The following is a 22,122-nucleotide window of genomic DNA, read 5'->3' on the forward strand; positions in this document are numbered from 1 at the left end:
TGACAAATGTTGGTTTTAGCAGGAATACCAGATGGTAGTTGTGAAATTTGTGAGGCTATTCAGTGCTGGGGCTCAAACTTTTGTTGTCCTGTCTTACAAGTCTTGTGAGCATTAAAAGTAGGCTAGAAATGACTAGGGCAGATCTGTACTTGTCTCTTTATAGCACAGGTTTACCATCTTGCTCTTACACACCCCCTTTTCCCGTTCTTCTGCATTTAATATTGATCGTAAAACTGCTTTTTTGGTAAGTCTGTTTGTTTAGCTCACTGTGGAGGCTGTTGTAGAAGCAAGCTTGTTCTCAGTAGTAAAATGTAGGGACTTGCTTTTTGCTGCAACTGCTGTTAGAAAACAACATATTCTGCAGACGTCACAGAATGGGAGAGAGACAGAAGCTGATAATGCTGGGTGTTAAGTTGTGTGGCGCTTTTTCCTTCCCCTACTGCCCTTCTCTCCCTTTCCCCCTTTTGCATCTGAAAGGCTAGGAGTCCTATTAGAGTGGGAAATAAGAAAGGATGACTATTTAGTTTATTCTTGAAATTAGTTATGAAAGCTAATGTGTAATTTTAGGGAAAAATAAAATCTGAATTCTATGATTTTAATGTGAAAATAGAAGCTGATAACAAGAAACATCAACCTGGAGTGATACTAGAAGCAAGCTAAGTAACAAGTCTAACAGAATGATCACCAGGTGGCAGGACTGGTTTTTGTGTGTATGGTTTTTTGTTTGGTTTTGCTTTTGGTTTTGTTTTGGCTTAAGACTTGAAATGTACTTAAGTGCTGCAGGCTTGTATGTAAGCTGCATTGGGTCAGAACAAAGGCCTGTCTAGCCCAGTAGGATGTCTCTAGCAGCAGCCAGGTCAGGTGTCTAGGGAAGAGTAAAAGCAGACAAAGCATCATAAATCAATGGTCAGAACCAGGGAATTGGTTATATCTTTATATACAAAATTAATTTCTGTTGTCTATAGTAATATTTGTAGCTTTTAAGTTAGTCATGAGTTACAGTCAGATAAACATGGATTCAACTCTGGTCTATCATCCTCTTGAATGACACATTATGAGAAGATTTGTTAGGTCTCGCTCATGATAATGATTTGCACGGAGGTAGTCTGTACCAGCAGTTTTGGTGCGTGTGAATCTGGAATTTAAAAATTGAACAGTATCCTCTCTGTGAATTTATTTTGTTCCTCATCGTGTTGCTTAAAAAAAAAAAGTTAAATGTGCCAAAAGCCATAAATGTGTTGACAGCTGTTTATGTCCAATTGTGTTATGAAAGGTAACCAAAATCTAGGTAATTAGAAATGTAACCAGAATGAAGTTTTGAAGTCAGCAATAACTGGTTTTCCTGCTCCTGTTCATACAGGTGAAGATGTCCTGTGCAGGTACTTCAGTAATGAAAGGATACCCCCAATCATTGAAGAAAGCCCCTCCACACAGCACCCCCTCTCAAGGCCAGTGTCTGACAAGCAGTTAGTGAGGGGAACGGATTATATTCGAGGAAGTAGGTGTTTTATGAATACAGACCTCCACAACAGTGCAACAATTCCTTTTCAAGAGGAAGGTGCTAAAAAATCTTCTGTTACATCGTCCACAAAATCTTCCTCTGCAGAGCCCTCGCTGCTGGTCAGTTGGATCACAAGACTGAAACTGTTGACTCATTGACTATTGTTCATAGGACTGTTACCAAGTGCCTTTGCTCATCGGTCAGATTTCTCTACTTTCAGCTTAACTGATGCATAGTGACTAATGCGATGTTTTTTTCCTGGAGAATCTTACGTTTTTGCCTTTTTGTTTGTGATTTTTTTTTTTTTTTTGATGGATCAGAGGGTTTCATAGTGCAAGGAGGGAAGAAAGATAAAGATCAAGTTCCTCTTCCTGGCCAAAAGCTGAGGGCATTTATTCGCTTGGAAATGAGTAAAATATCAGTGATCTAGAGGCCACACATGACCTGAAATATGCATGATGACTCAGAGGAAATCATTGCATTACCGTAAAGTCCAGTGGCACTTCAGTTGTCTGAATTCTCAGAGGCTGGTGCAACTGGCTGGGTGTCAGAGTATGTAGAGCCTGGCAAAAGCTGTGTTACTCTCCTGACCAGGAAAGATAAGCAGAGAAACAGCAGTTCCATGCAACTTAATGATGCAGTTGCAAGTACTGCATGAGATCAACCTTGTAAGGAAGAAGTAGTAGCATTGCCATTCTTTCTCTGATATCCAGAGATCTTAGGAAGAGATTTCTCTTATTCAGAGATCTTAGGAAGGTGGACTAATTTAATTATAAATCAATCCAACCAGATACATAATCCATTTTATTGAAATCACAGTACAAGTAAAGTGCTGAACAACCGCAGTGCTCATCTGTAAAGATAGATGGATTGCTACAACATGCCAAGGAAATGCATCTGTAGAGGTGGTAAAAGAATATATATTTTTTTCCTTAATTGTTTAAGAATGATTTGCTGTTAACCAAAGTAAGCTTTTAAAGACAGTCCTGTTGGACTTATGAGAACTTTTACAGTGGTTCAGTTTTTGAATGATGTGCTGTTTTTATGAAAAATATGTGCTATGATACTTTACAATTGTAAGACATCTTGCTATTTTCTATATAGCTCAAATTTTTCCCCCTCCAGATTTTTAAAGTAGCATTGGGTATTTTGGGAGGAAAATAAAACTTGTTTAACAAAAGAAGAGGATATTAAAGAGGTATTGTTTAAAACTGAATGTACATAAGATTGTTAGTATGCAAACAGTTGTGTTTAAAGTAATTTAAATGTTAAATATAGTTGTATATATTTTTTACACTTACAGATACAGTTTGTACCTTCCTGTCTGCGGTACTGGGCACAGATTAGTCAAATGAAAAGAAAAAGGAAGTCTTTCGTATTCCCTGTGAATTATAAGACTTAACTATTTTCGTAGATGCTACATTGCCAACAGCCTTTACTCTTTTTGGTCTTGCTGAAAACAAGAAGAATTTATATTTAATAATTGGTGGGGAAAGAGGGAGGTTAAACACTAGTTTCCAGTTTGGACTGGGGCAGGAATCATATGTGATAAAATAAGTGTTAAAAACTGTGAAGATGTGACCATTCTGCTGCAACAAGCTTATGAAGTTGTGCTACAGCCCTGCAGAGACAGGGTGTTAAGTTCAGTTATCAATTAATTGTTTGATTGTGACTCACTGGTGATTTACGTGGGGACTGGTTTGGACCTTTCTGATCAGAGCAGATTATAATATGTCTGCCTTGTGCCACTCTTCTCTGCTCCCCGAGGTGGCAGTCTGTCCTAGAGACGTGGCCAAACACAGCTGCAAGACAGTTGAACTCTAGACCAGTTTGGTCCTGCCTCTGAGAAGGCTGAAACTGCCCTGTTGTAGGCACTGTGGTGTATTATAGCCAGCCCCAATTTGACTGGACTGTTTTAAATTGAATCACAGTTACTGAACTAGAGTGAAGTCAGAGATGTTGTCTAAACAAGACTTTAAAATGGAACTTTTGCGCATCTTGAAAGCCCTGGTTGCCATGGTTTAAAAATGAATGGGGAAGCGTCATGCATACTGATGTGGAAGAAACTATGGAGGTACTTGGTTTCTTAGGATTGCACCTGGGCACACTTTTAAGACACTGAAAAGTTGCTTACTTTATTCGGTTAGGTTCTCTTGAAGCTTGGTCTAAGAGTAGTGAAATAAGCTTGCCCTAATTTAACAGGTAGCTTTAAATCACTGCAGCTATGAGGAATTTCTAAGCATTGAGGCAGAATGAAACTTTCAAAATCTGCCTTCTTGCCTAAATATAGGCTAATTCCCCTGCCCTGCCAAAAATAACCCCCAGCCAACCAATGTCCATCCTCTCCATGCTGCAGTGTCCTAACCATGCTGAGTTAAGGTACTGAATTTGTCCTTTTCTCAGTCAATCATAAGGATATTCAGTTGTTGATTGTCCAGGGAAAGAGTTGCCTGGCTCTCATGGACAGGGGAAATGGGTACTGTTCTAGAAATTACTGGGAATGGTATTGCAGTTTCTCAGAATCACAGAGTGGCTGAGCTTGAAAGGAACCTCTGGAGGTCACCTGATTCAGCCCCACTGCTCAGGCAGGGTCAGTTGCCCTGGACCATTTTTTTTAATATCTCCAAGGATGGAAACTCCACTACCTCCCTGTGAAATCTGTGTCGGTGCACTGTCACCCTCCCAGTAAGAAAGTATTTCCTGATGTTCGGAGGGAACCTCCTGTATTTCAATTTGTGCCTGTTGCCTCTGGTCCTGACACCGGGCACCACTGAAAAGAGCCTGGCTCTGTCTTATTTACTCCCTCCCTGCAGGTATTTATACACATTGATAAGATCCCCCTGAGCCTTCTCTTCTGCAGGTTGAACAGTCCTAGGTCTCTCAGCCATTCCTCATAGAAGAGGTGCTCCAGTCCATCATCTTGGTGTCCCTTTGCTGAACTCTCTCCAGTGTGTCCATGTCTCTTTTGTACTGTGCAGTCCACAACTGGACACAGTACCCCAGGTGTGGCCCTATGAGTGCTGACTAAAGGGAAAGGATCACCTCTCTCAACCTACTGGCAATACTGTGGCTGATGCAGCTGATTTTTCCACTGTAAATTAGCCAAGACCATAAATCACAGAATCACAGAATGGTTTGTGTTGGAAGGGACCTTAAAGCCCATCTAGTTCCAACTCCCCTGACATGGGCAGGGACAGCCTCCACTAGACCAGGTTGCTCAAAGCCCCATCCAACCTGGTCTTGAACGCTTCCAGGGATGGGGCATCCACAGCCTCTCTGGGTAACCTGTTCCAGTGCCTCACCACCCTCACAGTAAAGATTTTTTGTTTTGTAATACCTAAATCTCCCCTCCTTCAGCTTAAACCCATTATTCCTTGTCCTGTCACTACATGCCCTTATAAACAGTCCCTCTCCAGCTTTCTTGTAGCCCCCCTTCAGGTACTGGCAGGCTGCTGTAAGGTCTCCTCAGAGCCTTCTCTTCTCCAGGCTGAACAACTCCAGCTCTCTCAGCCTGTCCTCACAGGAGAGGTGCTCCAGCCCTCTGATCATCTTTGTGGCCCTCCTCTGGAACTTGCTCCAAGAGGTCCATGTCCTTCTTATGTTGAGGGCTCTAGAGCTGGACGCAGTACTCTGGGTGGGGTCTCATGAGAACAGAATAGAGGGGCAGAATCACCTCCCTTGACCTGCTGGTGACACATCTTTTGATGCAGCCCAGAATACGATTGGTGCATATTGATGGCTCATGTTGAGCTTGTTGTCCACCAACACCCCCAAGTCCTTCTCCTCAAGGCTGCTCTCAATCCATTCCCTGCCCAGCCTGTAGTTGTGCTTGGGATTGCCCCGACCCATGTGCAGGACCTTGCACTTGGCCTTGTTGAACCTCATGAGGTTCACATGGGCCCACCTCTCCAGCCTGTCAAGGTCCCTCTGGATGGCATCCCTTCCCTCCAGCATGTCAACTGCATGAAGATCATTGAAAACACGTTCATGCATGGTTTCTCAATCTAAAGGGCAAATAATGTTGGAGTATTTTTGCCCCTCTTGGGCTTTTTCCATCATTTGCAGATGACATCAAGTTGTGCAGGAGTGTTTATCTGCTTGGCTAGATTAATGTGCTAAGGCCAATTGTATGAGGTTCAACAAAAATAAAGTCTGGGTCTTGCACTTGGGGGTCGCAACCACCCCATGCAATGCTACAGGCTTGGGGAAGAGTGGCTGGAAAGCTGCCCTGCAAAAAAGGACCTGGGGGTGTTGGTCAACAGCCAGCTGAATATGAGCCAGCAGTGTGCCCAGGTGGCCAAGGCCAACAGCATCCTGGCTTGTATCAGCAATAGCGTGGCCAGCAGGACTAGGGAAGTGATCATCCCCCTGTACTCGGCACTGGTGAGGCCGCACCTCGAGTGCTGTGTTCAGTTTTGGGCCCCTCTCTACAAGACAGACACTGAGGTGCTGGAGCATGTCCAGAGAAGGGCAACAAAGCTGGTGAAGGGTCTAGAGCACAAGTCTTGTGAGGAGCAGCTGAGGGAACTGGGGCTGTTTAGCCTGGAGAAAAGAAGGAGACCTTATTGCTCCCTACAACTACCTGACAGGAGGTTGTAGCCAGGTGGGTGTTGGTGTCTTCTCCCAAGTAAGAAGCGATAGGACAAGAGGAAATGGCCTCAAGTTGTGCCAGGGGAGGTTTAGATTGGATATTAGGAGAAATTTCTTCACCAAAAGGGTTGTCAAGCACTGGAACAGGCTGCCCAGGGAAGTGGTTGAGTCACCATCCCTGGAGGTATTGAAAAGGCGCGTAGATGTGGTGCTTAGGGACATGGTTTAGTGGTGGACTTAGCAGTGCTAGGTTAACGATTGGACTCTATCTTAAAGGTCTTTTCTGACCTAAATGATTCTATGATTATTGGTGGGCTATTGGAGTGTATGTATGCAGAATAAATATAGCAGAACACGATATATCTGATTTTCTTGTAAAAAGCCATATCCTTACTACTGTGAACTTACAGTGTGCTCAAGTTAGTTACCTTGACTTCTTGATAAGCTTGTCTGCAAGTACTACATACTGCTCACTGTACTGCAAAACTTTTTATGTAATGTATGGTATGTAGGAGTCTTTTTGCTGGCATTTTATTGTCCTCAGCAGAGGGTTGGCGGGTTTTTTTTCCCTCTCTGATTATCAGATGGAAAAGCTCCAATAACTGTTCTCAGTAGTAATACATAGGCTATTTTGGTCTGCAGTATAAATTGTAGATATTGGATGTGTGTGCTCTTCCCTCACCCTTCTACCTCATGAATTTTTAATGCAGTGACTTCACTTTTTGGAACAAGCAGTTTAACACAGTGACCTAAAATGTGGCCATATCTGTTTTTTGAAACATGAGGAGGTAAGTGCAGTTGAAAGACTTATGGGAACAGACTCTGCTCTAACATCTATAAACTAGAGCTTTTTACTTCCTGTGCCGGTGACATTGATTACCAAAAAGCAAATGCATCAATGAAACTTAACAATAAGATATATAGAGAGCTGTAACTTCAAGCACTTGATTAGGTGAATTAAACACCAGATTCCTCTTTCCTTTGCCTGTATAGCTCTCTAATGTATGTAACTTGACCTTCTTCCAAATGTAATTTTGCTACACAGGGCTAACTGTTAGGGTATTGGCTGCAAGATTCTCTTCTAATACAATTTTTTATCAACTGTCCCTGGGCTTTATGGTTATGCACTCATCATTCACTCTAGTAATCCTGATTTGAAGTGAAAATCAGTTTTAATTGACCCATTTTGTCCCTTTTCCTGAGAGAAAGGAAGGAAAAGAAGGGAATATCTATGGGAGACGCTTGTTCATAATTTATATGTCAAGTCCAAGGGGAAGTAACAGTTACCTTTCTTCCTGCATGGAGCCGGGAGGAGGTCTGAAGGACTTGGGGAAGATTCTAAGTCCATAGCCACCTGCAGCTCAGGTATTTTGAGGGAGAACTACTGCTCCATAGCCCTTTTCTGCTCAAGATTATTCTTAAATCAGTATAGCCAACCCTAGCAGAAGGAGCCTCACATCTTCAAGGACTTTCTGGCAGCTGCTTTAGCTATGTGTATGTCACACCAAAGCTGCTCCGTCCTGCAGAGCCTCTTGCTATCTGGAGTGGTTGTACATGGCTCTGAGAGGTGACCACTAAGCAAGGGTATGTCTTGGCTCAGGTATGCACAAATAATCTCCAAATGATTTCTTTACCAAAGAAGGAAGCATGTAGCTCTTACTTCCTTTCCTTTGTATTTGTTACAAAATGTTAATAATACAAGAAAGGTCTTTCCAAGAGAACTGATGGAGGAGATGGGGGTGTCAGGCTCTGAGCTGGAGAGGGGTTTGGTGTTGTGTAGAGAACAAGCGTGCTGTTGCCACTGGATGATAATGCAGTCGGTTGAATAAGCTGCCGCAGACGTGTAGCAGCAGCTAATAAAGTCCTACATTTTGTTCCAAAGAAACAATCAAGTCCCTCACTGCATGAGCACCAAGTGAGAGGGAAAATACAAATACCAATGTAGGAAGAGAAATAAAGTGAAGTTGCAAGCAACTGGTAGAAAGCAGATCTTTAAGAGCAGCTTTTACATTGTTCTATGAAAAGCACTTGGACTTTAGATGGTTTGCTTCCCTGCACGATCTCTCTTCCCTAGCAAAGAACAGAGATTAAAACCCCCAGCTTTCTCTACGTCTGTGTGCAATGTGCAATATTAACCAGCTGATGTTTAGCAAATAGCAGCATGGCACAGATCATTTACCACTATCCTTACCACTTGGGAGAAATGCTGCTGTTAGTTTAGGAGAATGGTTTAAAATGCAGGAAGGACCCATAGCAGTGTATGTCACACTATTCCCAAGTGTGGTTATTTTTCTTCTTTACAGTAACAGCTCCTGTTAGAAGTTCTAGTGTATGGAGAAGTGTTAAAAATTCAAATTTTTCAGATCGTTCCTTTTGCATTTTAATCTCATTTGGAGAGGGTGAAATCTGTCCTGTCTCCTACTCATCTTTTCTGCTATTCCTCTTTGTACCATATTAATTGAAAAATGAGGGGAAACATCTGAAAAGTCTGAACTCCCAAGACTAGTGTGCTTTCTTTGTCCAAGAGATTAAACTTGAAAGACGTTGATCCCTTAACTTTTTACTAGGTATAGTGAATATAGAGTATGGTCTATAGTTTGGGATTAAAAAAAAGACCCACAGATGTAGGAATAAATCACAGGCAATATCTTTCTGGCTTAATCTGAGAAAAATGTAGGTGACAAGTTAGCAACTGCTATTATGCAGAAACTTGGCTCGTCTCTTGGTATTGAAGGTACGTGTATCTGCTATAACAAAAGCTATGCCTAGGTTTACTTCCCTAATGAGTACAACATACATATTCAGATATCCTGCCATAGTACAGTCCTCCACAATATTCTGAATACTTTGTCATGGTGGCAAAACAACACAGTTAATTGGAAAAGATTGTAAAACCCACAAAAATGACAAAGTACTTGGTACTCTTGCTTATATGCATAGAGAGGTTTCAGGAATGTGCACTTCAGAAAGATTGAGCAGGCTTCTGTTTTAGTTTGTAGCGTATTTGCAAGCCAGTACCTTGAGTGCCCCCTACATAACCATTGCAAGAACATGCTATTCTAGATGGTAATGTGCAAGAGGAAATAAGGTATAAAAATGAGTACTAACGGCTTGTAGAGACAGAGTTCAGGGCAATGCTTCAAGCAATGTGTTTCCTCTAATATTATGGATAATTAAACTAATCAGTGTTTGAATTCTGGATGACCAACAGAGGTGGACAGAGTACTGTGAGTATTATACTAATTTTATACTAATCAATGAACTGATAACCTTTTCTTCCTCCTAAGTAGGGCTTGTTTTAAAAACAACATACTCCATAAGGTGGGTGCTCATTGAACAGAGAGGGGTGGGGAATCTAAAACTTAGCCAAACCAGGAAACAGATGGTGAAGACTAGCTTTATAGTTGGAGAGGCTAAAGAATTTTCTTTTTAGAAAAATATTTTTTTGTCCAAATCTTATGTCTTGTTTTATTACATTGCTAACAGGCAGTCTTCACAAACTGCTCTACACGTGCAGCCACATCCTGAATAGACCAAGTTAACCCCCTCATCAAGCTTTAACTTGGACCTTAATGATAAATTCAGCTCAAATCTTTTTTGCAGGTTTTACTTCCTCAGGAGTTTTTCTGCATTCAGCAGTCAGTTTTTGGAGTCTCTTACGCATAATCTGGGCAGCAAGACTCATGTGCATGCATTCTCAGAACTGCCTTTGCCAGCAGGATCGGTATCTTGGAGGAGGGTGGGTGCTGGCTTGTGCTTGTGGTTTCTGCATTTAGATAACTACTTCTTCCCCTGGCTTCCACCGTGCGTCCTAGTGCACCATCTCAGAGCGTGAGTTAGAAATGCTTATGCCCAACTGGAAAGAAGTGTTGGGTCCTTTGGATTAAACTGACTTTGTCCTGCTGTACAACTGTGGCTTCTTTCTTCTCTCTAGTGTCAGTTTTCCACAGGCTGTGGTTATGGAGCATGCACTCTTTGTGGCTATCACATAAAATGCTTTTGTCATCTTGCAGGCTGTAAGGTTTTATAATAGACAAGAGTGCTCAAGAAAGCCATCGACTTAAACTAAAATGTAGAAAGAGCACTCCAAAAAGACTTAGTTTGGTGAATGAAGAGGTGCTGGGCTAAGCTGAACGTATGGGTCTGTGTTGTGTTGAGCGCTGTTTCAGCTGCGTAGCAGTAACTTCGCAGAAAAAACAACCCACACAAGTGCTGCATGCCCGTTTGTTTCTACTGCTACATTTGTGTGGTGCTGGAATATGAAACAAGGGCAGTCACTCAAAGTAGTTATATATAGTTCCACGCATGGTACTTGAGCTGTAAGATGCATGACAAAAGCAGTCAAGAGCTGCTGTCAATATATAATTTCACCAAATTCTACTGCCTACGCTGCTGCTGCTTCAGGTTAAAATAGGAACCCCTCTTTATCCTGTTGCCTGCACAATGCGAGCTCAGCTCTCTGGCAAGTGCATAATCATCAGGTTTGCCTTCTTTTGTGATAGTTGGTAACTGCTGGTGAGATTGTTGTTCCCGTGGGACCTCACGCAGTGGTCCAAAAGCTTAGTTACTTTGGGTTACCCTGGACCCAGTCCAGAAGTGGAAAGTAAAATTTAAAAAAATATTGCCGGGTCAATATCATTTAGAGTTGGGATTTTTTAATACATGCTAAATATGAAACAGGCAGGAGTTGTCTGTTGCGCGTTCTTTGCCAGTAGTGAGAAAAATGAGGATTATATATTTGGTGGAGGAAAAAACCCCAGACCTTTGGGTGTCCTCCAGTTCCTGCCAGTGGGAGAAAAGTGTTTGTTTTAGCATGACATAGAATAGATGTAAACATTTCTTTTTAAACCTCCCTGTGTGGCCACCTCAGTTGTTCAGGATGATGTAAGACACTGACTTTCCCCCTTAAGTGGTTATGGAGTTAACCTAATACATTTTTTGGGAGACTGCAAAGATATATTTTCTTAGGTGATTACATGTTTTGTTAACTGGGTATGGAGACGGAGGAATGAACCATAAACCAAATGCCGGACAGCGCTGATTTACAGGGAGAATCCTTGGGGTCAGTTTGTGATTGCAATTTCTGTTTGTTCCCTGGGCTCTGGTGAAGATGAATGTTCACCACACGTGGTGGCAGATAGGCACCAGCCAAAGAATTAGAGGACAACCAAGTCCAATTTACAGTGCCGCTTTCAGCAAAGTGGATTAGCTACTTGGGGGTTTTGTTTTGTTTGTTTTTTCCTGTAAGTGTAGCCTTCCTTTAGTACGGATGGGCCAGAGTAGGAACCGTTGAAAAGTAACTGTGGAGCAAACCCCATGAGATCCTGATGAAGCAGTGAGCTGTGCTTGCTGCCGGTGCTCGGCTGCTGCGTGTTTTGATGTACCCTGGGAGTGCCTTTGCAGGTAGTGAGCCTCAGGCCCTCGTGACCTTCACTTAGAGGCTTTTTTGTTCAAGAAGTATTTACTGAGAGCCATAGAAAACACCGGTCTAAACTGATATATGTATTTAATGGGTTTTTGAAGTAATTGCATGCTTCTCAGTGCTACTTAGTAACGTGTTTCCCTCTTTCATCCCCCGTTAGCTGTTTCCAGTGCAAATACTTCTAATGAAATCCTCACATATTTACAGTGAAAATGTTAATAATGCCAAGTAGTCACAAATGGGCTGTAAAGTTTTATCCATGAACTGTAAAAAACCAAACGAAAACAAAAATACAGACACAAGAAGAAACCCTTTTTCTACCTTATAAATAATAACTTTGTGAATGATAATGAATAATAATGAACCTAAGGATTTTCACCCAGGTGAAACAATTACCCAAACTTTAGTGGCTGCATCTTGAGTGATTTATTTGATTTTATTACATAAGGGTAGGAAGTGAGGGCTGTAGTCAGGTGTTGTAGATTCTTGTAGAGCAATTGTGGTATTTAAATTTCTCTCCACAGAACTTGAACAAAGGCTTACCTAAGCATAACGCAGCTCTAGCTGAGCCTGTCTTCCCCAAGGCCACTGAGCATCCCACTGAACGCGCAGAAGTCTTACTATCTTCTGGCACAGCTCTTGACTGTTTGTTTCTGGTGGGGAAGTTGGTATAAGTTGCTATAAGTGAGTAGCATGAGAACAAAACAAATTATCTCCAAAATGAATTATTTCCCTTTCCCTACTTCCTTCTTCCTCTCTGACCTTCTCCTCCCTACATTTAAGGCTGGGGGACTTTCCAGGAATTTATTGCACAAACAAACAGCTATAAAGCTTTTAATATTTATAGCATAATCTAGTTTGTTTTGTTGTCCGAGATAATTTTGGCCAGAGCTTTCCAGTAAAAATAGCGCTGCCGGCAAGATGGTATTTCCAAGCTCTCGATTCGCATAAGAATTCCTCTCTGCTTAGTAAGCCGTTGGCTTAGACTCTGCTTTGAAGCTGCTTAGACCACCCCAAGCGGTCCTTGGCCCTTTAGCTCCAAACACATCAGCTTCTTATCACTGGAGAGGAAGAAAGGTCTGCTTTTTCTCCTTGCTCTGGGTTTTGTAACACAGGATTCGCAGGTCCTGTTGGAGAGATGGGTGCGGACCTACCACAGGGGCCTCCTGCCCTTTGCTGCCTGCCCCTCTCCCGCTGTCTGTGTGCAGGACGGGGGGACGAGATGGTGAGGAGCAGCCCAGCAGCTAAACCAGCAGCTCCTCTCCTCCTCTCCCCTCCCCGAGCTGAGTGACAGGCCTCTGGTTCAGCTCTCAAAATACAAATTTAGAAAGTTTTTGGTTGCAGAAGAGATGAGTGATTGTTCAGGTATTTTTTTAGAAGTAATAAAGACAGGAAGTACAAACATTTAGGATCGAGTACATCTCATTGTTTCCCAGTTGGAAGGCTTGCCCGGGATGCTGCCGGTGGGGCTGGGCATTAACCCTTTCCTCAGCATGCCACCGTTGAGCTCTGCGGTCCCCTCTCCTGCTGTCACGCAGGGGCTGCTCTGTGCCTTTTTTTCAGGGCTGGGCTGGATTTTTACTAACAGCAACCTCACTGACAGCTTCCTGCTGCCCTGTAGTCAAGTAGGGGATTTCCTTCCTCCCCCAGTGTGGCTTTTTTGTCAGCTGGGAGCCAGGTGAGGCTCGATCCCCATAGCAGGGAGAGGGGAGAGGCTGGGTGGTACATACACCTGGTCGCATCGGCTGTGTGGTGTCCTGGGGTGAATAACCTGCGCTTGCTTGATGTGACTGTGGTCCCCGTGAGCTGTAGGTCAGAACTAGTTTATGAGTATACTTAAATAGCAAACGAATCTGTGACTAGAAAACCAAAAACCAGAATAAAATCCTAATGTGATAAGACACGTTATTTGCAAAGTTTATTTTCCTGCGGAAGTGTAGGCACAGTTTGGAGGGATGTTGTGTCCCGCAGTGCGGTGTTAACACAGAGGTAATGTGAGGGAGCAGTTATTAAAATAAAAAAAAAATAAAAAGGTTTGGCAGCATATGAGCTCCTCATGTGGCACAGGCATGATTCACATAGTGCTGTGCAGAAAGGCCTTTGTTAAAGTGAACTGGGCAAGTAAACTGGGCTTGTCTGGGAGGGACTGGGAAGTGAGGCATTGAGGCAGACACCCAGGGGTACTCATGCATGGGTGAGCCTGGCCAGAAGAAATGCATTTGACTTGCTATGGACTGGAGTTTGCTGTTGTGCTTGGGATGGATATGGTCTGTGGTGGGGGGATAAGGTCTCTAGCAGGATGTGCAAAAGGCTCAGGTTTCAGTACCGTGACGCATTTTCCCAGTGGCTGACCAAAGAGAGGGAGCGTGATGAGAAGTATTCCCCTTGCTATCAAGAAATGGCAGGGAATTAAAAGACCATCACCAGAAATTTGAAGGTCAGAAAACCTGAACCACGTCTGGTGACCAAAGCACATGACATCTCCCACAGCACACTCCTGCAAATGGGGATTTTTTGGTCTAGTTTCCAATGAAGTATTTGACACTTTTTCAAAATGCAGAAAATTTCAGGCTTTAGTCTCGCACAGTGCTTGCTGATCACGTAGCTGGGTGTGATTGGAAACGTCTTGGTGGGGGTGGGTGAGTCTGGCAGTGTTGACTCGGAGCAGGAGCTGCAAGGTCAGAGTTGCTCCAGCCTGACTAGTTTGATACAAGCTCTTTGATTTAGACATGCATAACACCTCTATATCTTAAAATGAAGTGAAAGTCAGTAAAAAAAATGCAAAACCAAACAAAAGCCATTAGTGGAAGAAGATATGCTGCCAAAGTGTGATTGTCTGTCTGCTTTCCAGTACTCTCACCTACCTAGCATCCCCAAGACAAAATTCCATGTGGTGCCCTAATGGAGAGAGGCACACTAGGTGACCCCAAAGGCTTCCTTCTGTTAATCAAAGCACCAGGCCAAGCAAAGTTTCTGTTATTTTTCTCTAGGTCTTGACCGACTTCCAGTGATGACCAGTCCACTCAATCTGTTGCCGCCTTCTCCCTTTGCTTAAGGGAGGTGGCCTGTGGTGGCATGGGTGCTGCACACGCGCTTGGGCAACAGTTGTGTATTCTTCTAGATGGCTCCAATCTGGCTGCCCTCGCTGAGCACCTTGGGCAGTTTCTGCACTGTCACACTTGTGCGCCTGCAGAAGGCAGTGTTGTGTTCAACATGCTTGTGCTGCTTTTATACCCCAGGATAAATAAGCATTTCTCCTGCGAGGTGAACAGGGCTTGTCTGGCAAGAGGTTCTGTCCAAGGCAGCACTAGGTCTGATTCTTCTTTTGCCTTTTTGTCAAATCTGTTTGGTTTATGAGAGCTGTTTCTTATGGCTGCAGGGGTGAAATGAAAATAGGATCTTGTTGATGAAGAGGATTCAAGTGAACATTTGAACAAATGAGAAGAGGCCAGGGAAATTAGAGAAGTCAAAACAGGTGCTATTTCTTCATCTTTGAGCAGTGCTAAACCAAAGATACACCAAGTAAATGTGTATGCATTTTGCATTTGTGTGGTTTTTTTCTCACAGCCTACTGTCTGGAAACTTTTAATATTATTCTCCTACAAGTTTCTAGACAATGAGAATATTTTGAACTTTCAAAACGTAGCTGCAGGTAACTTTGCGGGACATCTGCGATCAAGTTGCTGCTTATTGTGCTGTTGTATCTGGGAGAGCAGTCTGCTTGCAACATCTGGCTTTTCTGTTCCTTCCCAGCTCTCTCACTCTAAAACCAATGCACAGCATATCAGGTGGCTTTCAAAATGATGAGCTAGTCACTAGATCCTCTTTTCACTGCCCTGTTTGGTGTAACTTTTGAGAACAATATAAAATGGATTTTTAAAGGCTGGAGGTACTCCAGTATGTAAGCACAGGTAGATGTAATTATTGCTAGGTTTGAGAACTGGAGCTGTTGTAAAGTAAAGGATACATTGCTGTATTTTAGATTAAAAGTTGTTCTTCAAATAGCAATTGTGTTGATATGTACTTGGACTATTAATTACGCTTTTGATTCAGAAATGCACAAAGCACCATTTGTGTGCAACTTCAGTAAAGTTCACGTGGAAAAGCTGAATCATCCAAGCCATCTGAATGATGCACACTATTTGGTGGTTGTTTTCTTCAGCAGGCAGCTGGTGATCTCTCTTCCTGTATTCGGGGTGGGGGGGGGGAAGAAAAAGAAGACGGGAAGGAGTCTCTGGGCCGGGGGGAGCCCTCTTGGCTCATATGTGCAAACTTTACGATTTTCCTGACAGATCTCTAGATTTGTGGTAAGTTAAAACTATATTCAGAGGATTGAAGAGGCAATATATCTTACAACTAGGTTATAAAATGTTTTAAAGTGATAATCCTTTATATGTTTTTCAGGCGTGATTTGCTTAGTGTAAGTTCATCTTTCAAGCAGTGCTTCATGGGGAGGACATGGGAGTTGAGCTAGGGCTGGGGATCCTTCAGACTGGGTGACTTCTGCGTCTCCTGCTCCCCTCAAAATCAGGAGGTGAACTGTGAGATTTGGTGCCTCTCCAGCCAGAAAACGGTAACTTGACTTAGCTCTTGTGCTGCCTATGTTGTAAACTTAATAATTTACGTAAGCTCAATGGTAGTGAAGGGCTGTTTAATGCTGGAAAAACTCCCAGCGCAGGAGTGGGACACGCAGGTGATAGGATTGGAGGGAGAGCAGTTTTGCAGACATCTCCACACACACTCCCTGCAGCTACGACATCTTTAGTTTCCACATATAGGATGTATCTAGTTTTCTGTTGGACGTTTTGTTTACATTACTTTGGCAAACAAGGTAACTTTTGTTTTGTTTTTAATGCTCTATCCCTTTATTACAGCCTGTCTTATCTATTGAGATTGTAAGGTTTGGTGGGTTTTTTGTTTTTTTGTAGCAAGCCATATCTTACATTTGCAACTTCCTGAGCATGCTGGGCCGGTGATTTAATTGGCTTCTAGGCACTTTCATACTAAATAGTAATAATACAGTTCAAAAGGCCTAAAGAGCAGCAGCAAAAGCCTTGGTTTGGAATGGAAAAAGCAACAGAGAGGAGCTTTTCTCAGAGATCGTCTTGTTGGCTCGATTTTTCTTTTTTTTTTTTTTTTTTTTTTCCCAAAGATGAAGAGTGATGTAACCAGCAGGCATTCAGATCTTCTGTTGAGTCTATAGCAACCTCTGTGACCATGTCAGTATGAAAAATAATCTGCCTGGGAAGTGGTGGTAAATTGCTTGTATTTCTAACCAACACAGAACAGAAAAAAGGATCAGGGATCTTGTTTTAGGCAGGTTCTTCAAGAGTCTTTCATTGACTGTGCGAGGGGGGCACTTCCATTCCTTTTGGTGACTGCCATTTTAGGGCTAGCAGTGCCAGTCACACAACCTCAAGTACTCGCCACAGCAAGTATTTCTAATGAGGGGGGCAACTGACCCCATAGGGCTTTTTGCTTAGAAAACATTGGCATGTGAGGAAATATTAAATAAAATGATGTTGCATAGCCTTAAGAAGAGGTGACTGATTTTTTTGTCCTAAGAACAAGTATGATAAAGATTTATGTAAGAAATTTAGAGGACAAGAGATAATAGGCTTAAATTACAGCATGGAGCTTGAAGTTGGTAGAAAAATCTAAAGTCAAGGAGGGTTAAGCACTGGTTTAGGCTGCTGAAGGAAGCTGTGGAACCTCCATTATTTGATGTCTTTAAAAACAGGTTAGGCAGCCTCTGTCAGGAATAGCCCAAGTATAATTGATCCTGCTGGGAGGGACAGACTTAATGAACTCTTGATGTCTCTTTCCAATCTTATGAATCTGCAGAGATGTGAGTAGGCCCTATATAATTGCATCTTGGTAGAGTTCATCAAGTGCTTTCAGGTCATTCTGGATAAAAGCCACCATATGCACTTCAAATCACTATAACCGTAGTGAAGTTTTGAGGTTTAAAGGAGCCTGATGCAATCTAGTGAATGCATGAGAAGATTCAGTTCAGTGGAAAAATGACAATCAGTACAGTGGAAATCAATACTGTTGCAAATTTGCAGTTGTCTGGAATAAAATCATCCTTCTCTGCAATTACCATTGTCATTCCTTCAGTTGAGGCACCTGCAGAACATTGGAAAAACAAAGCTATTTAATTTGAGGAATTATGGTCTTTTCCCTCTTAACCAAAGGAAAGTATTAGAGACGGCTCTAAACTTTCGAGTCTTCAAGGGAGAGCATATTGATAGCTCTAACAGGTATTTTAGTCTTTGAAAACCAAAACAACAGATCTACAAAATCTACTCTTTTATATCACTTCCTTTGATATAATAGAGTTGAAAGACTTCCCCCTCCCCCCCTTCCTGTTGTATTCCTTAATTTTTAAAAAGGAAAATAACTTGCAGACAGGCAGGGTAACTCTGTGCTTATGGAAGTAGCTTGTTTCTTTATATAAGTTCCTTGTTAAAACAAGCTGTGAAGCAAAAAAAGTAACCACCCTCATCTTCTTTCAACCAATGGGTGGCCCAGGGGTAAGAGCTTTGCGGGGTGACACAGCGATGGCATTATACTGAGAAATTGATTTCCCACACAGTGTAAGTCATCAGTGGCCAGAGTCTCAAGAAAGCAGCACCAGATGCCCTGAATATTTTGGCATGCAAGTCTGTAGAAAGCTCCAAAGAGAAGGAAGTGAAAGAATGGTGGCAAGTCTCTTGCAAGCAATTTTAGAGATGTGGGACTTCATTTGCAGATGGCTCTCTTCAGCAAAAACCATGGCGGGAAGTAGGATAGCCTGTGTCTTTTCTACCACTCAAAGGGCTGAGCCATCTGCTTTTCCATGTCATCGCTGAAACACTGTCTGGTTTGCTGTCTTTATCTCTTCTATGGACTATTCATTCTTTCCATAAGTAACACATATGCTTCTTCAGGCCTGTCACTATTACCCTCTCTGCGATTCAATACACATACAAAGGCAGCTGTTATTTCAGGAAGCAATAGCTGAGTCTGTGCATCAGATTCCAAGATATGTTCTTGGGCAAGTTTTCAGATAATCCATTTATATGCAGTTAAAATGCTTTGAAGATATAAAGTGCCATGTTACTGATAAATACTGATTAGTCATGCAAATAAATGGAAATATTTTAATTAGGGCAATTTCAACATGACTCATACTATGGAAAAGAGCCTATATAAACATATTAAATAGGTAATTTATTAGTGGGAACAACCTGTGATTAAGGGTGTTGTGTTTTAATTATTTTTTTTTTTTTTTTGTGGGGAGGGGAATAATGTACATAGCAAAGTAGCAATGCAAGAGAATAAATCTGATAAACTAAAAAACAGTAACTAATAATCTCTGGTTTTCAAAGTATGCAGACAGCTACAAATAAGATATTTGTGTCTCTTCATCTCTGCTTGAGCCCCAGCGCAACTCCAAGTGTGTTGAGGATGCTCAGATGTGTACTGCCTGAAATGTGGCAGCTTTGCCAGCTGGTCACAGTTTGAGTTTACCTACATGTCCTGTGGTGTTATAGCAGTTTTGCTCTAGGATTTACCATCACTTTTCTGCCAGGACCCTTCTTTCTTGCAAAGTTGTGGGGTTTTTTTTTGGGTGATCTGCCAGTATCCTGTAACAGCAAGCATCTGGAGCATTTACCCCAAGGCCTTCCGGTGTTACGTAGATGTGTGTCAAATGTTGCTAGGTCATTTTATACCTACTTCATAGTCACTTTTGCATTGTACAATTACGTGTGAGGTGAATGGATATGGAGGACTGGGATCAAGGTATCATGTTCAGGAAGGCTTCGGAGGGTTAGAGCCAGATATTTCACATTCTTGAATGTGGTTGCACCCTTTGCTTTTGCTTCCCTTGGAAAGCAGGATCAGGTACTTCTGCGATGGGGAATGGAACGGAATATCAGACTATTGTTATTGATATCTATGTGTTTATCACCTTTACAGCATATCTGGGAAATGTAAGTGATGAATGTTTGATGGACTACGGGAATACATTCACAAAATTATGCCTTGTCTTTTTGTTTTAAAGCCAGGACTTGTTTATAGTGGAGTGCGCCAGAGTTCAATTAACCTCCAATTAAAAATCAAGAGAAGCAACAGTTTACCTCATGTTAAACACCAGGTAGCACCTCAATTTACCGTCTGCCAGTTAGTCACAACACTTACAGTCTATTTAATTTATGAATAAAATGCAAAGGCTTAATGTAAAGTGAATCTTCCAGTCTGGCTTCCCAGTTTCAGTAGAATTTGCCTGAACTTTATATGAGTGCATTTATGTGTGCGTACCTATGTCTGCGGGTATACGTATATATACCCATGTATTTTTCAGTCCTGCCCGAATTTAAATTACTCATCTATAATATTTATCAGAGATGGAATTGCAGTACTTGTCAGCTCTGTCTTTCGGAGTCACTCCTTCACCTTTGCTACACCCCTTCCCAGAGAGCTTAGATTTATGAACTATCGTCAAGGCCCACGGGTCTGCCGGTTGCCACATTCCCCTGTCCCCACAGCAAGTCCCCTTATCTAGAACAGGGGTAAAACCAGACTTAAGTGAAAGCTTTAATGTAAGTGTGTAACTTGCAACTTTGTGCCTGTACGAGAGGTATATTTCTCTCGCTTTTGTTTCTTTTTCTTTAAACTGTGCATACACAACAATACATTTTTCACAGTCATTGAGGCTGTGAGGCCTACTTAGTAGATATTTAATTTTTTTTATGCTTGTCTACACAAAGTTCAGTGCAAAACATCTTGATAATCATTGCTATTCTCTTTCTAGCATAAGGGTTACACTCCAAGTGCAGCTGTGTCTGTCTCTGCCTTTAAAAAGAGGTCAAATTGACATTTAGAGTTGTGCTTTGAAAAAACTGCTTTGACTTCATGACCTTTCTAAAAGTGGTAATCTCTGCCTTTTAAAATAGGGACTTTCACTTGAAGGAATTTACAACAGATTTTCCTCTCAATCCTTCACACTTAGATCCTGGCTTCGTTCCAGATTGTAGAAACTAGATTTGTAATTGCCTTATTTACAAGGTAGGGTTTCCTCCCCCTTGTTTGCTTAACTTGACAGATTGTAGACTATCAGGCGCCACTTAACTTTTTAAAAAAAATGTTTTATTTAAATTCCTTTTGTCTTAAAGATCCATTTATTCTCTCAATAAACCCATATCAGAATGAATAGAAAAAGGGGATTATTCTGGATTATGTTTGTAATACCAGAGGCTGTGTCAAATTGTGGGTTTACCAGAATGGGAGAAAATAGATTAAAGTTGTGCTCAGTTTTATTAACAGTGAATTTGACTGAAAATTCCTGTTTTATTTTTCTCATGAATTTGCAGATTTGGATAAAACAGGGGTCTGAATTTCCATTCCAAGCTTAAAACAACCCTCAAACATGGTAAATATTTCAAGGACCAAAACCCTCACCCCAAATGGCTTCCAGCTTAAGACTGTGGGCTACTTGTTTGTTTATTTTTACCTTCAGTCTCTGCCTCTGTGACATCTGAATGGCAGTAGGAGTCTGAAGCACGGTTGGGAAGGAGACAGCCAGCACAGGGATGCTCATCGGGAAGACTTGTGCTTTCAGGACATTCTCAAGCCTTTCTCTCCCAAACATATCGTCATGTGCCCTTCTGCCTCCTTGCTGCCCAAAACAGCTCTTCACCAGTACCTTTCTCTTCCCAATGACCTTACCAGCAGGTCCTGGGCCCAGCATCTTTTTTTTGGAAGAGATAGTTGATGGGTGAGAGAGGGTGTATTCCAAAGTTTGTTTTGGGACCAATGAGCTATAAGAAAGCTCCCAAGTGAGCTGGTGGTCCTCCTGCTGTCTGTGGTTTTCCACTGGGCTCCTCCCACTGCAGGGAAGGGCTGCAGCAGCGCCAGGTCCTGTTCACGAGGGTGGAGGTGGAGGAGGAATGGTGCCTTCTCTTTGCCATGGTAGGGACTGCACCATGGCTGGAAGAGCCAAGGGGTCTGTCTGATTACCTTGTTGTGTCGGAAGCACTGGGTGTTGCTGAAGATCCCTGAGGAGGGTTGTAGATTAGAGCAAGGAGGAGGATACCCTGCACCAAAGCATGTTTGATATCTGCAGTCCATCCACACAGCACTGTCATTGTGCACGGTGAAAGCAGGCACGGTGGTACCACCACTGAACCTCGCTCCTCCAAGACTGGCACCAGTGACTTCCCAGCATTGGTGCCCTGAGGCATTTGTGCCTGTGGCACTGGTCAGAAGGTCTATGTCTGAGAAAGGTCTTTCTCCTCAGTGCAATACTCTTTGGTGCTCGCCTGCTGGAGCCTCCTCACCCTGCCCCCATCACAGAGCATGCGAGGGCATTAGAGGTGCAGCTGGAAAGATCTGGCTCTTTTCTGCAAACTGCAGCATCTTGTGTTGGTAACCCTGGCAGACCCTACAGCTGTCCCTGCTGGGTTTGGCCAAGATGGAAACTTCCATGTGAGTGTGCAGATAGTGACTACCAAAACGTGTATTATTTATACAGCGTATTTTCATATCAGTTTCTATAGATTTATTTCAAAAGGATCCATGCAAAAGGCTAGCCCTCATCTGGAATTTCTGACAATGTTTTTTG

The 22,122-nt window shown here is 42.4% G+C and overlaps 2 protein-coding genes across 4 annotated transcripts in view; both read left to right on the plus strand.

Annotated features, from left to right (window-relative positions):
* The window catches only part of CNKSR3 (CNKSR family member 3), a 71,765-nt gene extending 56,177 nt beyond the window's left edge, over nt 1-15,588 (plus strand). For 2 of the 3 annotated variants that reach the window (XM_054819805.1, XM_054819804.1), the window contains one exon: nt 1,367-15,588. In XM_054819805.1, the coding sequence (XP_054675780.1) occupies nt 1,367-1,659 (293 nt within the window). In that variant the 3' untranslated portion in view covers nt 1,660-15,588. The remainder of the gene's footprint in view (nt 1-1,366) is intronic. The other variant, XM_054819803.1, reaches the window with a different exon arrangement.
* Nucleotides 15,589-15,772: 184 nt separating this feature from the next.
* The window catches only part of IPCEF1 (interaction protein for cytohesin exchange factors 1), an 86,043-nt gene continuing 79,693 nt past the window's right edge, over nt 15,773-22,122 (plus strand). The window contains exon 1 of the mRNA XM_054819811.1: nt 15,773-15,820. The gene's annotated coding sequence lies outside the window, so the exon portion shown is untranslated. The remainder of the gene's footprint in view (nt 15,821-22,122) is intronic.

This window comes from Grus americana, chromosome 3, assembly GCF_028858705.1.
Source record: "Grus americana isolate bGruAme1 chromosome 3, bGruAme1.mat, whole genome shotgun sequence".
Lineage (NCBI taxonomy): Eukaryota > Metazoa > Chordata > Aves > Gruiformes > Gruidae > Grus > Grus americana.